This window comes from Python bivittatus, unplaced genomic scaffold (assembly GCF_059951505.1).
Source record: "Python bivittatus isolate LINGU-HERP-01145 unplaced genomic scaffold, Pbiv_v1 ctg000440_np1212, whole genome shotgun sequence".
Classification (NCBI taxonomy): domain Eukaryota; kingdom Metazoa; phylum Chordata; class Lepidosauria; order Squamata; family Pythonidae; genus Python; species Python bivittatus.
Window position 1 is genome coordinate 6,040,028 of NW_028277063.1, and position 14,415 is coordinate 6,054,442.

The 14,415-nt window shown below is 40.7% G+C and overlaps 1 protein-coding gene across 5 annotated transcripts in view; it reads right to left on the reverse strand.

Moving 5' to 3' along the window:
• LOC103054297 (protein kinase C and casein kinase II substrate protein 3-like) overlaps window positions 1-14,415 on the reverse strand; it is a 39,081-nt gene that overhangs the window by 14,086 nt on the left and 10,580 nt on the right. For all 5 annotated transcript variants that reach the window (XM_025172124.2, XM_088142768.1, XM_025172113.2 and 2 more), the window contains 3 exons: window positions 5,241-5,308; window positions 2,931-3,087; window positions 523-758 (listed from right to left, as the gene is read on the reverse strand). In XM_025172124.2, the coding sequence (XP_025027892.1) occupies window positions 523-758; window positions 2,931-3,087; window positions 5,241-5,308 (461 nt within the window). The remainder of the gene's footprint in view (window positions 1-522; window positions 759-2,930; window positions 3,088-5,240; window positions 5,309-14,415) is intronic.

Here is a 14,415-nt window from a genome sequence, read left to right on the forward strand (position 1 = left end):
GGTAGGAGTTGAAGAGGATGAGGAGGAAGGCAAGGGAATGAAAAGTCGCAGCATTTGGAACCAGTGGTCCTAGACATCCTGGTTCTTAGTTCCCATATACTCTTAATTTATGGAGTCCCTCAAAGCCCCAGTCAGTGGGAGGGCAACGTGTCCTCTGTATAAGCAGCCAGTGCCAACCTCCCACTATTCATAAATTGAAGCCTCCATCCAACCTCATTCTATTGCTTCATATTGGCAAAGGGTAGGGATCAGGGACAAAGAGGAAGAGGGATACGTGCTCCCAGTAAAGATAAACCTGGTCCACCGGGCTTCTTCTTCCTAAACAAACCCGAATCCTTGGATCCTATTCCTCTATTTCAGCGTTTCCCAACCTTGGGAACTTGAAGATGTGTGGACTTCAACTCCCAGAATTCTGGGAGTTGAAGTCCACACATCTTCAAGTTCCTGAGGTTGAGGAACACTGCTCTATTTCTTTACCCTTCTCTGCTCCTAGAGAACTCCCAAAGGTCAGGATCCTCCTACCTTCTTCAGCTTCTTAGTCCAGGGTTTCTGAGCCCGCTGGAAACCATTTTCTAGCTCACAAGCCTCCTTGAAGCCCCCAAAGAGCTTGCGGTGATAGGAGTCATGCTGCCAGCTTCGAATGCGCCCAGCATCCTCAGAGACCAAAGCTCTTTGCATCTCCATGTGTAGTCGGCTCAACCGCTCGGAAGCTCCCAGGAAAGCTTGCCATGCCCGGAGTAGGGAACCATATGCCGGGCCTAGAAGTGGGGGGAGAGGGGTAAGGAATGGCAAGATTTCATAAATTCCCTCACTGCAGCAAAATTGAGAACAAATGATTTCCCATGAATTCGAAGAATGCAACCTTGATGCTTTATTGGGGAACTGGAGAACTGGAGAAGTGATCTAGGTAGGGAAGTCACTGAAAAATTGACTTTAGTGGCAGCTTTTACTCTGTTGTAGCCATATGCAGCGTTTTCTCCACTGACACAGATGTGAAGGCATGGAAGGGGAGGGTGGGCAGAGGTCCATGTTGAGGCTGGTAGACAGAAAATTGCCCTGCTCTAAACTTTAAACTGAACCAACCAGATAAATGATACAGCAACTATAAGGGCAACTGTAGGAGGTGTCCACAGGGTATGGTTAAAAAAGTCAAGATGGCAGCTGTGACCGTGTGATTGAAACTCTGCCTGTTTTTTAAATGCATCATGGTGTTTTGATTGCACCATCCCAGCTGGCAGCTTGACTTAGTTTAATCGCATGCTGGAAACACCACTGGCCAACTGGCAGCTATGAATTTTATACCAGGTATTTCAGCTATGCATACAGGCTACAAAAATGGGCCTCCCAATATTATATAGTGCAACATTTATTACTGACTTTTGGCAGGATACTTGTGGGTTAAAATGCACTTCCTAACCACAGAATAAAGAATACTGGGGCACAGACTACCCATCTATGGTTTATGGTATATAATAACATGATGATGGCACCCTTGTGGAATGACATCAAGTGAACTCTAGAAGATAGCCATACGCTAGGCAATTAAAAATCTATATATTTATCCTGAATTATTTGCAGATGAGTCCCAGCATTTTAATAATTGCTCAAGACTGTGGCTTCAGGTATGTGAAAAAACAAAAGAAAACAAAACATTATTGTAATGGCATTCTCATATAATAGAAGTTAAAATGCTACAGGACAAGTCTCTAAAATACAAAACATCTAGATTTTCTTAGATAACTTTTAGAAGGCAAGTTCTGCTTTTCATCTGCATTGGCTGTCAACAGCAACTATCCATGGAATAAACAGTTTCTTCTGTATGCATCAGAGCAAAGATCTTACCATCTCATCAAGAATACCTACCTCCCCATAGCCCTTATCAAGATAAAATCATTATTTCAAAGGAAGAAAATCACCCAGCCCCATATCATGGGAATTATCTACCTATCTTTTGAAGTTACAGCTGGTGCTGGTTTTAGGAAATTCCATTATTATAACTAGCTATATCAACATCCAGAAAAAATAGAACAATACTGGAAAAGCTGAAAAGAGAATTTGCCTGGAATGTACAGTATTTTGAAATGATTCCACAGTATATTCTAGGAATAAAAAGGAAGAGCTGAACGTTTGTGAGCAAGAGCAAACTTTACTGGAACTCAGATCTTGAAATGGAGAAAAAGAGACTTTCCCCACTGATGAGCTGAAGTATTTTATATCCATGAGGTCTGTAGGAAACTATATAACATTTGCTGTCCCTTATTTCCTCCATTCCCAGTCGTTGCACTCACTGCAAACCTCCCTCCAAGATAATGGGTGGCAAAGCCTAACTGATTTTATATACTTCGAGGCTGTCCTTGAATGATGTTGGAATAAAGGGGAAATGCCTTTTAATACCACTACATCTATGAATGATAAGACTGTTTCACACCTGAGGTGGGGACAAGTTGAAAGCAGCACCATGGAGACATGGTAGGAAAGAGATTGCAAGAGTGATTTTGGGCAATGGTGAAGTGTAAGTCAGAAAAGACCAAATAACAGCTCATGGCATAATAAAGAATTCTCCTGACTCCCTATGTTGTCTTCTATTTTTGTGGCTGGCTGATGCTTTGCCTACAGAAAAAAACAACAACAACAACCCAGGATAAGACTGCATAACTCAGAACTAGGAGACAAGGCCAGCATCATAGACACAAGGAGCAGAGTTGGGTTTACAAAGCATTCTAGTAATGTTGTAAATAACTTGAGAATAAATGTTCTAGGTGTGGTAAGATTTTGGCCTTGATCTCGAAGAAAATGGCAAGAATACCAACATATAGTTAGAACATATATTTCTACCAGCTTTTTCTGACCCCCAATTCTTTCAGATGAAATCAGCATTTAAAGCAGAACAGAACTTGGAAGATCAGCAGAAAAAGGACCAAACCACTCACTTGCATCAATGAGGGGCCGCCACTTGCGAGTCCATTCCTCCATCATCAAAGCATAGTTACGTTCAATCTTTGCCCGTTCCTGGAAACAGGCTACAATCTGGTCACAGACACGGTACCCATCATCCAGACGTTTTACTGTGCTCTGGTAGTGATTGGGCTGCAGGAGAAGGGATGGGGGGGGAATAGATGGGGAGTGGTCTCAGTTTGGTAGGGCAGGAATTCCCCTTCAAAACAGTGCCTATCATTTAATGCATTTAGTTCTACCTCCTGTAGACTCCAACCAGAATCAAACCAACCTCCTTGAGGTTCTTGAGAAATAGTGAATCCCTAGTACTATCATTAAGTGTTCCAGAAAAACAAGCATAAATTAGGTACTGTGACTTTTAATTATTTTAAAAGAATATGGGGTAATAGGATAAATGTGTTTTCAGAACTGGATGTATTTGCACAACATGCTAATCCATAATTTACCAAATTACAACATACTCAATTAACCCAATTCTCTGAATTTGCACACCACAGAGAACCATAAATTATGCGTTGGGTTCACTCAACACATTAGGCTAAAGTATGAGTAGCTAGTTTGAAGTGCAAGAAACATTGCTTTTAAGCCATTACTTCTTTATTTTTAAAAACTTTAGGGGGAACATGGCCAGACATAACAGAAAATTTTAATATGGAAGTTTGCCTTAGTCAAGTTCTTTTTTCCCCTGTTTAAGATCAAGTAATCATGCGGTGATGGAGATCATGAAAAATCCACATTAAGAGAAAGGGAAATCTTGAATAAGTGGATTGTGGACGTCCTAATGTAATCTTCTTCACACCTATTTGGGACTGTTACTGCTTTCTTCTAATTTTTTTTAACTTTCCAATCTAGCCTACAACTTGGATATGCCTTCATTACCTTTAGAGCAGGGTTCCTCAACCTCAGCAACTTTAAGATGGATGGACTTCAACTCCCAGAATTCCCCAGCCAGCATGGGGCATGATATGGGGTTGGGTTCTGTGCAGGACTGCCTCTCCCTGGTTGTTTCTACCCACCCCACTAGGTCTGACAGGAGGGGCACACTCTAAATCCCTTCAAAGAAAGTCATCTTATGGGACCTAGAAAGTGTGCATTTTCTCTCAGTGTCTGCCCTCTGGAACACCATACCCCCGAGATCAGATTTGCCCTGGCCCTCCATAAAGCACTGAAACCCTGAATGGAAGTGAGGGTTGGGAAGTTAGATGGCCTATTGAGAGGTCTCTGTTAAATGCTTTATTTGGGTCTATCCTCCGTGACCATTTTTTAAAAATTCCTTGCTAATATTGTTTTTTTTTAATCGTTTTTTTAATAATTTTTTTATTTTTTACAACAAACACAAACAAACAATAGCATAAAAAACATAAAAACCATCTTCCATTTTATTTTTTAATTGTTTTAATGTGCTGTTAGCCACCCAGAATCACATTTACAAAATGGCTGGCCCTATAAATTGATTAAGTAAGTAAGTAAGTACAGTGGTGCCTCAGGTCACGAACGCTTCTGTTCACGAACAATTCGGTTCACGAACAGCTCCGGTCGCAAAATTTTGCCTCCGTTCACGAACGCCGGATCGGGTGACGAACAGGATCTGCGGCCATTTTCCCTCCTGTGACACAGTCCACGGCCATTTTCCCTCCCATCACACGTGGTCCGCGGCCATTTTCTGCCCGTGACACGTGGTCCGCGGCCATTTTTCCGCCCATTACACGTGGTCCATGGCCATTTTCCGCCCGTGACACATGGTCTGCGGCCATTTTTCCACCCGTTACACGTGGTCGTAGGGAGGGGGACTCTCCCTCCAAGCAGTAACCGCCTCCCTGTCCTCCACGCCAGAACAGATTAACCGTAATTACATTGAACCTTATGGGAAAATTTGCTTTGGGTCGCGACCAGAGTTGCAGAACGAATTAAGTTCGTGAACCGAGGTACCACTGTAAGTAAGTAAGTAAGTAAGTAAATAAATAAATAAATAAATAAATAAAATCACTCGAGACACCTTCCCCAGTTCTCAGATGCTAGGTTCACATAACGTGCTCCGCCAGGTCAGACGGTCTCTATTCACATAACAGGCTAACATAGGTTTCAGCTCAGTTAAGCAATTTGTTTTGTATTTTTGTAGTTAAGCATGTGGTGCAAACTCAGCCCATTTGGTGAGTTTAAGATTCAAGCTATTGTGGAGATCTAAAAGGGGCAACCTCAGTAAACGAGTCAAACATACTGCACAAATTAAAACCCCTTTGCAGCTCCTCCCCTCCTGCTTCCTGGTCCTGGTATCAGCTACTCACCATCCAGAAGCTGTTGGTAGTTGGTTCATCGGCAGCCACCTCGCTGTATATCACAGACATGGTGTCACCTGTTTAGAAGGAACAGGTCTCATAGTGCATTCTAAAGTATCAAATAACGTACTCATCTCCAAGGATTGTTTGGAAAGCATATTCCAGATGTAATCACGGAGAACCTATTGTAATGGTATGTGGGAATGACCTTGGGAGACAGGAGGAAGAGCCACAAACTGAGCAACTGGCATGTAAAAGATGCCAGAGGGGTGTGGGAATCATTTCAGAAGAGACCCTCTCTAGTTTCCCGGAGAGCAAGAGGAAAGGAGGGGAGAAATACTTTCAGTCTTGCAAGATTCTGTTGATGTAACCTTACAATAAAGATACAGTTAGTACTCATGGTTGTGCTTCTTGTCTGGACTACTTCGAAGAACTATCTTTGGGTTATATACTGTAGATAACAGCATGTTCCATCTTTACTTTGTTCCCTTGTCCAGAGTTCTTTGGAAACCCTGGCCTTTCAAAAGAGGTAGGAAGGGAATTTGCCCCCTGCATAAATAATAGAACATTTTGATTTAAATATGAGCCAGTTAATGGGAGATACTGGGACTGAGAAGCTACGCATTGGGGAGACCATAGTATCTAATCTACATGCAACATTTTCAAGTAGAACATGATGAAAAAGACTCTTTTTCTGCTTGAGTTCCAAGAGTCTCCCCACCCCATAAGCCAAAGAATCGGGTAAGACACCTAGACGGTGCATTTATGGAATACAGTTTGATCTATTTTCCTTGGATTAGTTTGTACAAAAAACCTGAATAATAAACTAACCAAGCTAAGACACACAAACAAAAAACCTAACCAAGATGGATGCTGCTTCTGCCAGGACTTTGCTTGGCCAGTCTAACTGTGTGGTGTTAACACAGCCACAGCCTCAGTTGGTATAACACAGCTTCCTGTCACTCAGGGTGGGCAATCTTTTGGTGAATGGGGGTTCTTAACTTTCATGGAAGGGGAGGCCTCCAGAGATGAGGAGTTGATAGAAAGTGGAAGGTGCTTTGTTACACACATTGAGGGTGGATCCTCCCCAGGGAGAGTTGATGGGAGTGAAGTCCTTTGCATTTAAAATTATGGTAAGTTTTTTAGGGTTTCAACTACAGTTTTCATGTGCTTCCCTCTTCCAAATATGTTTAGTTCAAATGGCAGGAAGCCGCTGAGCTGGTTTGTAACGGATCTGTGGGAAAGGACTCTGAGGACCACAAAAATAGGAGGGGGGCTGCACAGGACCCCTGGGGTTGCTATTTGCCTACCTTTACTACAATCCTTTTACAGAATCATCTCTCCCCAGTGGTGTCTACCCATCCTGTTAGATCTGGCAGGAGAGTCATGCTTGGGGTCCTGTCTGCAAGAGGGTATCTTCTGTTGAGACCCAGAAGGAGAACTTTTTCTGCCATGGTGCCTGTCCTCTGGAACATCATCCCAGAAACAAGATTTGCCCAACCCTGCTGGCCTTTTGCAAGGAACTAAAAAACCTGGTTTTGCCATTGAGCCTGGGGCCCTGATAGCCTGGGTGAGCCCGTGTCATGGCTTGTTTGAGGGTTTGTGAGTCTCCTCGGCTGCTAGTTTTATGCTATTTTTGTTCTTTTTAACTCTGGTTGCTTTTATTGTTTTTTTATTCTGTTTTACTGTGAGCTGCCCAGAGTCACGTATATGAGATGGGTGGCCTATAAATATACTAAAGAAATAAATCCCTCTGAAAGCAGAGGAAAACTGCAGGGATTTGCTTCTGAACATTCAATAGTGTCTTACTATGAGTTAGAGCAACTTTCTTCAATCTGGCACCTCTAGATCTGTTGGGACTGGAAGCCTCACCAGCTGGGAAAAGCTGGGGGTTTTTTGTCCAAGTTGCTTGGCTTGTCTCATGTGGAAAGACAGATTTTCCCCATAGGAGATGAGATAAAAAACTCTATTTGTAATAAATAACTCCATTTGTCAGAATTCAGAAACTAGGGTAAGAAAATACATCTGCACACATACACACAATTGTCATAAGAAGTACTCTTTTTTTTTTCCATCTCTGATGAATTCAAAAAGATTCAAACCAAGTAGGTCTCAAAAAAGCCGATGTGTTACCAGCGTAGAAGATTTTAATTAACAATTTTAATTAAGCAAAATTAATTAAATTCATAGCTACCTACCTAAATTCAATTCAATCATCCCCAACCTTGGACCTTCTAAAGCAGGGTTCCTCAACCTTGGCGACTTGAAGATGTATGGACTACAACTCCCAGAATTCCCCAGCCAGCATGGCTGGCTGGGGAATTCTGGGAGTTGAAGTCCACACATCTTCAAGCTGCCAAGGTTGAGGAACATGCCCTAGAGTATTTGGTAAGTCGGTTTTATATTAGAAACCCTGAATAACAGACCACATCTTTTATCAATTGTTGTACTGATTTTGGTGTCACTTCCCATGCTTTTCTTCAAGATGTATCCAAGCTCTTCTTTGCAATGACTGATCCCATTTGATTAGCAGTCAGCTGAAGGTTCCATTAAGAGTATAGGTTCAGCTATTAACTTGCTGATCAAAAAGCTGGGGGGGAAAAGCATACAGTAATGCCCTCCTGTACACAAAAACAGCTAATTTCCACTAAATACTGTTTCTCCATCAGAGTTCTGTAAAAATAGGGCTGTTTCCCTCCACAAGAAAACCTCATCGAACCAGGAGGCCAGGTGCTTTCTCTCAGACAATTCTCTCCATCTGCTCTGAAGCCTAAGGCCCTAAGTATTAAATGTCACTAACTTAATATAACTGAATTGGAATTCCGTATGTGTCTTTGGTGTCTCCACAATATTATTATGTTTTGTCCTTTTCCTAAGAACCCCCCCCCCTTTTATTTTAAGGGCCGCTTTGTTTTAAAAGGGAATTTCTCACCAAGACCATCTTTGTACGCAGTGGACCAGTAAGTCTACTGTACCACTTACCTGTTGCTATCACTGTTCATTTGCGAGAGGTAGAAATGGTTAAAGAAACTAATAAAACCTGGCTATTTGATCTGGGACAGGATTATTTGTACTTGAAGACTGACCATGTTCTAAGAACAGAAAGATGTCTGTGTTTAGAGTAGGAATACTTGGTGAACATCACAAGCTCGTGCTTTTGACGCAGAAGATTTGGGTTCAGTCTTCAAGTAACCAGATCAGATTTGCTTAGAACCTTGCCAGTCAGATCAAACAATCTAGGATTACATGGGCCTGACTCAGAAAAAGGGAGTTTTATACGATGTATTAAAAATAAAGTTTTGTAGCAGCTGGCAACCCAGCTGCCCACCGTGGTTAACTGCACTCCAGATTCCACCCACTTCATCAGCCCACACAAGATTCTCCCTGGATTTTTTGAGATCACTATTTTTCCTTCCAAGCTTTAATCATCCTAAAAAAAAAAAGACCCCTTTTAGTTTACCGCTATATCTGCAGCAGGAGGGGAAGTAAGGGATAGCAAATGGAAGTTACTCTTTAGGAACGATGGTGATTATCTGTACTTAATGCTTCAAGACATATATGGAAAATAGTGGTGATAGAATATGGGGGTAATCTGAGCTTAAAACTAACATCAAAATTGCACCTCTCATATATTGCAACTCTGGATCAACTCTGTTCTGATGAAGCTATTTTTTAAACTTTCTGCAGCGTTAAAAATGAGTTTAATTTACCTCCAAGTGCTTTTTGGCAGTTGATTCAACTTAAGTTATTTGTTTAGTTAGTCCAGATGCTACTGCTGCATCTGAAGTTTCAAAGTGATAGGGGTTTTGGAGGAATTAATTGTGGCTTGGCTCCAACCTCTTTTTTTTTACAGAAACAGATAACATTTATATTAGTCATACATGTCACCTCTGAAATAACAGGTTTGAATATCCTGTCCTAGTATATTAATGGAAGTTGTTTGGTCAGAATCTTAAGATGGAGTAGAGGAAGAGCCAGTCTTTCAGTGGATTAAACACTGAAGGTGTTCATCTCATTTTAAGATCAGAATGTTTCTGATGATCTTAAAATTAGGCTTATATTGGACACTTCAGAGAATGTTTAATGAGGGTTAATTTTAATTGCAATTGGAGAGGCAACTCAGGATCAGAACATTAACATATATGGTTTGGTCTTGTCCTATTGTCACATTTGGGGCTGAGATCAACAGGATTGTTACTATGAGTGTGGATTGATTACTGTGTTAATAATGCACATGTTCTTTTAGATATCTCTGTATTTAGAATCAATTAATATACCAAGAATTGTGGTTTTTTTCAGGACTGAGGGCTGGCTAAAAATGATCATACGATGCTAGAAGGGAGGTGTCTATACCTTATTTCAGCAATGAATTGTTGGTATCTGTTGTTTGTCAATGTTTGAATGAGTTTTTTTTACAAAGGGGCAAAGAAGAAAACTCTCAGGCAGTATGGTTAAATATTAGAGTTGTTCTATTAATAATTTCCCAAAATCTTTCCCTATTTATTATTATTTATTAAATTATATTTTTGTTATGACTGTTATATATATCTACACTTAATTAGTTTAGCAATTTTTTAACAAAGTGAATGGTGCTGATTATAAGATCAGCACCACAGTGCTAATCCATGATTTGTGTAAGCACAGTTAATTCAATAAACATTTACTCAGTTCACACAATACATTAATTGTAATTTAGGGGTGGGCATCCTGCAGCCTGTGGCCCATTTGCAACTCAGCACTAAAAACATTGGCCTTGCCCTATTTGTAGCATCACCAAACGCTATCCTGTGGCCTTTGAAGATCAGGAGGTTGAGATGAAGCCCCAAACTTTCCAAACTTTTCTCATTCTACAATAGATAGATTAATGCCATATACTAAAACTCAAGGTGTGCATTCTTAATTATAGGTTTCCTAGAAGCATCTGGCTATGCTTGATTAGATAGACTTTTGATCTAAAATGTTTCAGAAGATGTTTTCTTGGGTACAAGATTCTAAGATGAACTGTTCATTTTCAGTTTACCTAATCTGGGTAATTTATAGATATCCTAAATATATACAGAAATTATTGAGGATTGGCAAAAGAATTATAGACATTCATGTTGTTGACACAACATCATTAATGATTGATTTTTCTTTCTTTGAAACCTTTCAGGAAATGTGGCAATCCTACCTATCAAGTAAGATTTGTTACAGCCCAGGCTTAAAAAAAAGCATCGTTGTTGCATTTTGTCAGAATAAACATATTTTTATATAGTGATGAAAATATAGTGGTGATACAACTACCATTTCAAAAATAAATCCTCAGGATGAGGCACTGAAAGAATGGGACAGAACTTTAAAAACCATTGGATGTAATTACTCAACTGAACTGCTATGGGCAGAAGTACAACTTTGAGATGTTTTATACAGAAACATCAGGACAGTTGTTTCCCTGTTGTTGTTATTGCTGCTGCTGCTTCTGCTGTGGTTGTGGTTGTCAGATTATAACCTGTTTTCCTTCAAGAGCTTAAATCAGTATCTGAAGTACTCCCTTCTCCAATGTTAAGATTATTACAGCAACCTTGTGAGGAAAGCTGGACTGTGAAAGACTATGGAGTCCTTGGGGTTCTCTGAGCTTGGCTGTTTTCTTGCAAACGTTTCGTTACCTGGCTAGGTAACATCTTCAGTGTTAGAATGGAATGGGGTTTGCTCTCTGTTTATATACTGTGGCATGTCCTCCTAGTGTTGGTGGGGGTGTGGGCTTTGTTTTGTTTTATTTTTTCCCTCTGGTAGTTCCTTGATTAGGATATTGTTTACTGCTGATTGTATGTCTGGTGATAATCTTGGTGTTAATCTCTGCTTATCTGGGTGATGATTGCTGGTGAGGAGATGTTCTGGTCTTTTGTTTTCCTTTCTATTGTCTCTTTTGAATAGTGTGTAGATGTTGTTTATCTCTACGTGCCTATTGGTGGCTGTCTTGTCTGAATACCAAGCTTCCAAGAATTCCCTCGCATTTTTGGATTTAGCTTGGTCAAAGATGCTGACAGTTTCCCAGTTGAAACTATGGTTGAGTTTGTCCTTGTGTTGTGAGATTAAGGAGTTTTCATCATGTCTTCTGACTGCTAGTTGGTATTCATGGATGCGCTCTGCAAGCCTTCTGCCCATCTGCCCTACGTAGTGGTTGTTACACTGTACAACCTTACACTGTATGTTGTAGATGACTCCTGTTTTTTCTTCTTGGGCTACTGGGTCTTTTGGTTTGCTTAAGATGTTTTGGAGGGTTTTAGTTGGTTTGTGTGCTACGGAGATGCCACGTGGTTGTAACAGTCTGTTGGTAGTTTCTGAGACGTTTCTGATGTATGGCAGTGTTATCCTTTTCATAGCTTGTCTTGGTTGTTTTGTAATAGGTTGAGAGGTCAGTCACTTTTTGATAAAGTTGTACGGATATCCATTTTGTTGGATGATGTTGTATAGGTGGTCTGTTTCTTTTTTCTGCTGTTCTGGGTTGCTGCAATATGTTTGTGCTTGTTTGAATAATGTTCTTACACAGCTCCTCTTGTGGGAGGTTGGGTTGTTACTTTGGTAATGGAGTACTTGATTAGTGTAGGTTGTGAAAGACTGGTAACTGGCACAAAGTTACTTAATGAATTTTCATGTCTGAGTGTTGACTCAAGCCTGAATTATAAGTATATAGAGCTATTTGGTTACAACAGAGTCAGACCCATCTGAGCTCAGTATAGTTTACTCAGATTTATAACAATGCAAGAGTTTCAGAGATCTCCCTTCACTTGCTACCTGATGTCCTTTAATAAGAGATGTCAGAGACTGAAGCTGTATATATCACCATTCTACTAGAGCAAAGGAACCTATTATTGGAAACAGGAAGCTGAACTTGATGGGTCCAATACAGTAGGCTTATTTTTGTGAGCTAGAGAACAACTAGAATTTTGGTGCAGGAGTTCTAACTTTTACTGGGCTAAAGCCACACTTGACCTTTAAGTAGTGTGTTGGGACCCACAGAACAATTAAATTTGATTTAATCTAATTTAGATTTACATTTAATTATAATTAAATTCAGTTAACAGTCACATATTTAATAATTTCCCACTTCTATTGCATTAAGAATTACAATTTTGTAATAACCATTAGAGGTCTCTGATGGCCTTGCCCAAGGCATCTGAGGACTACTTATGACCCTCGAGCCTCCAGTTATGCACCTCTAGTGTACAATCTTCTTCAACATCCATATCCACTTCCCTACCTTGATCTGAGTGATTTTTAAACAGTGGCTGATTGACTAAGGTGTGATTGGCTGGGTATGTATAACGCTAAGCCGTAAACCATGATTTAAAACCCACTTTGGATGAGTCCACATAGCATGCTAAGCCAAAACCAAATAAACCACTGACATCATGATTCAGCTGTATGAACTGGGTCTCAGTCTAAAGTTGGAGACAGCTCTGATTAAGTATTGCATTTTTGAGTTTGCATCTCCAAATAAATGACATCTAATACAACTGCCTTCTTCAGCCTGGTTCCTTCCAGATGTGCTAGACTGCTGTTCCCCAAAAGTTGAAGTCTAACACATTTGGAAAACCCCAGATTTGGTAGAGAATGATGTAGCGACCAGGGGGCAAGCAACTCTTGCAGCTAGGGTCTACAGTTTTTAATTATTGTTTTGACACTTTGACACACCCACCCACCCATTTTTTTTTTAACTCCTAAAGTTGTATTGACCTGATTGGGGCCAGAATGGATTTCTTCTGCTTAATTTCCTGCCAAACAGTCACTGTTCTACTGTAATTTTTGGCATCATTTTGAGGATTTAGAGGTCAAAAAAGAGAGACCCACCCCTGATGTAATGCCTCCTCCGCTGAAATCTGACTTTTCCTTCCCTCCATCACAAGACTCTAACCACGTATACTTCAGGATTTGTATGTTGCTTTTTTCACTCCTTGCCTCATGCATCTGCTTTCTGTAAGATCTTTATCAGACAAAGAGATCTGAAAACCTCAAAAACTTGCCCATAGCTATACTTGATTGGTCCCAATTAAAAGTATTGCCCGATTGTGGATTTTCAGTTTCTTTCCTCGGCTGGGCTTGACGATGTGCTTCTCCTTCTCATCCCCCACCATTCCTCTCCCTGAACTTCCAGCCAGGCTGCCAAGTGATTTTGGACATCACAGCTTGAAAATGGACTGATCCACTGAATGCTGGGTGGAAAAGCCATTTGAAGAAGAAGAATGTGGGATGGGGAAGGCTCAAATGGGGGAACATGTGTTTGCAGTTAACTGGGACCGCAGGCCAGAAAATAAATAGCATATTGCAAAGAAAAGCGCAGCGGTGGCATTGTCCAAGACAGAGATGCAAAGAACAAAATCAGGATCTGTTCAGCTCCACAAAATGATATACTCAGTAGAGGACTGAATTCTCCAAATGTCTGAAAGCTATTCCCTCTCTGACAGCAACTTTAATCTCAAATAAATAATCAGGAATGCAAATTGTTTTTTTGAAACCTAAAAGTCAGCATCTCTTGGATTCTTACATTGCACTTAAACTTTAATGGGGTTTGTTCGATTTGGGGTTTAATGTGCCTCTGAACCTACCAAATGCGACTAATTGAAAAAACAATTTTAAAGAAACCATCGGTTAGCAAAATGGCTGAACCAGGTCAGTGAAATTTCCTAGGAGTCAGAGAGAAGAACTGGTTTTTTCATCTATCCAAAGTGCCGGTGGCTAGCTACTCAATATCTGTCAGAAACTACCAGGGACACTGGGCATCTGGAATTTTGCAGCCATGATTACTGAACTAAAGTCATCATATGTTCTTCCAGGGTTTTTGTCCTAGGATAGCATTTTCCATCCTGGTTTTCTCCAGATGTGTTAGACTACAGTGATCAGAATTCCAATCCAGTATGGCCAATGGAGTTGTATTCCACCATATCTGAGGCTCTTCCACATGGGGGGGGGGGGTGCAATCCCAATGGTAGGCAAGGTCATATTGACCATATGACCCCATAACTGGATCTTTACCTTTGTGATACTTCCTGAATTGTCTGCATATCTGGTAGCCTCTCCACTGAGGACATTCAGTTGCAACGAGAACTGTGAGGAAGCGGATTGGTGACAGTGTCAGAATTGGGGGAGGGGGGCTTTCATTTTTTTCTGATGCCCAGTATTTGCTCTGACACTTATAACCTTTCCC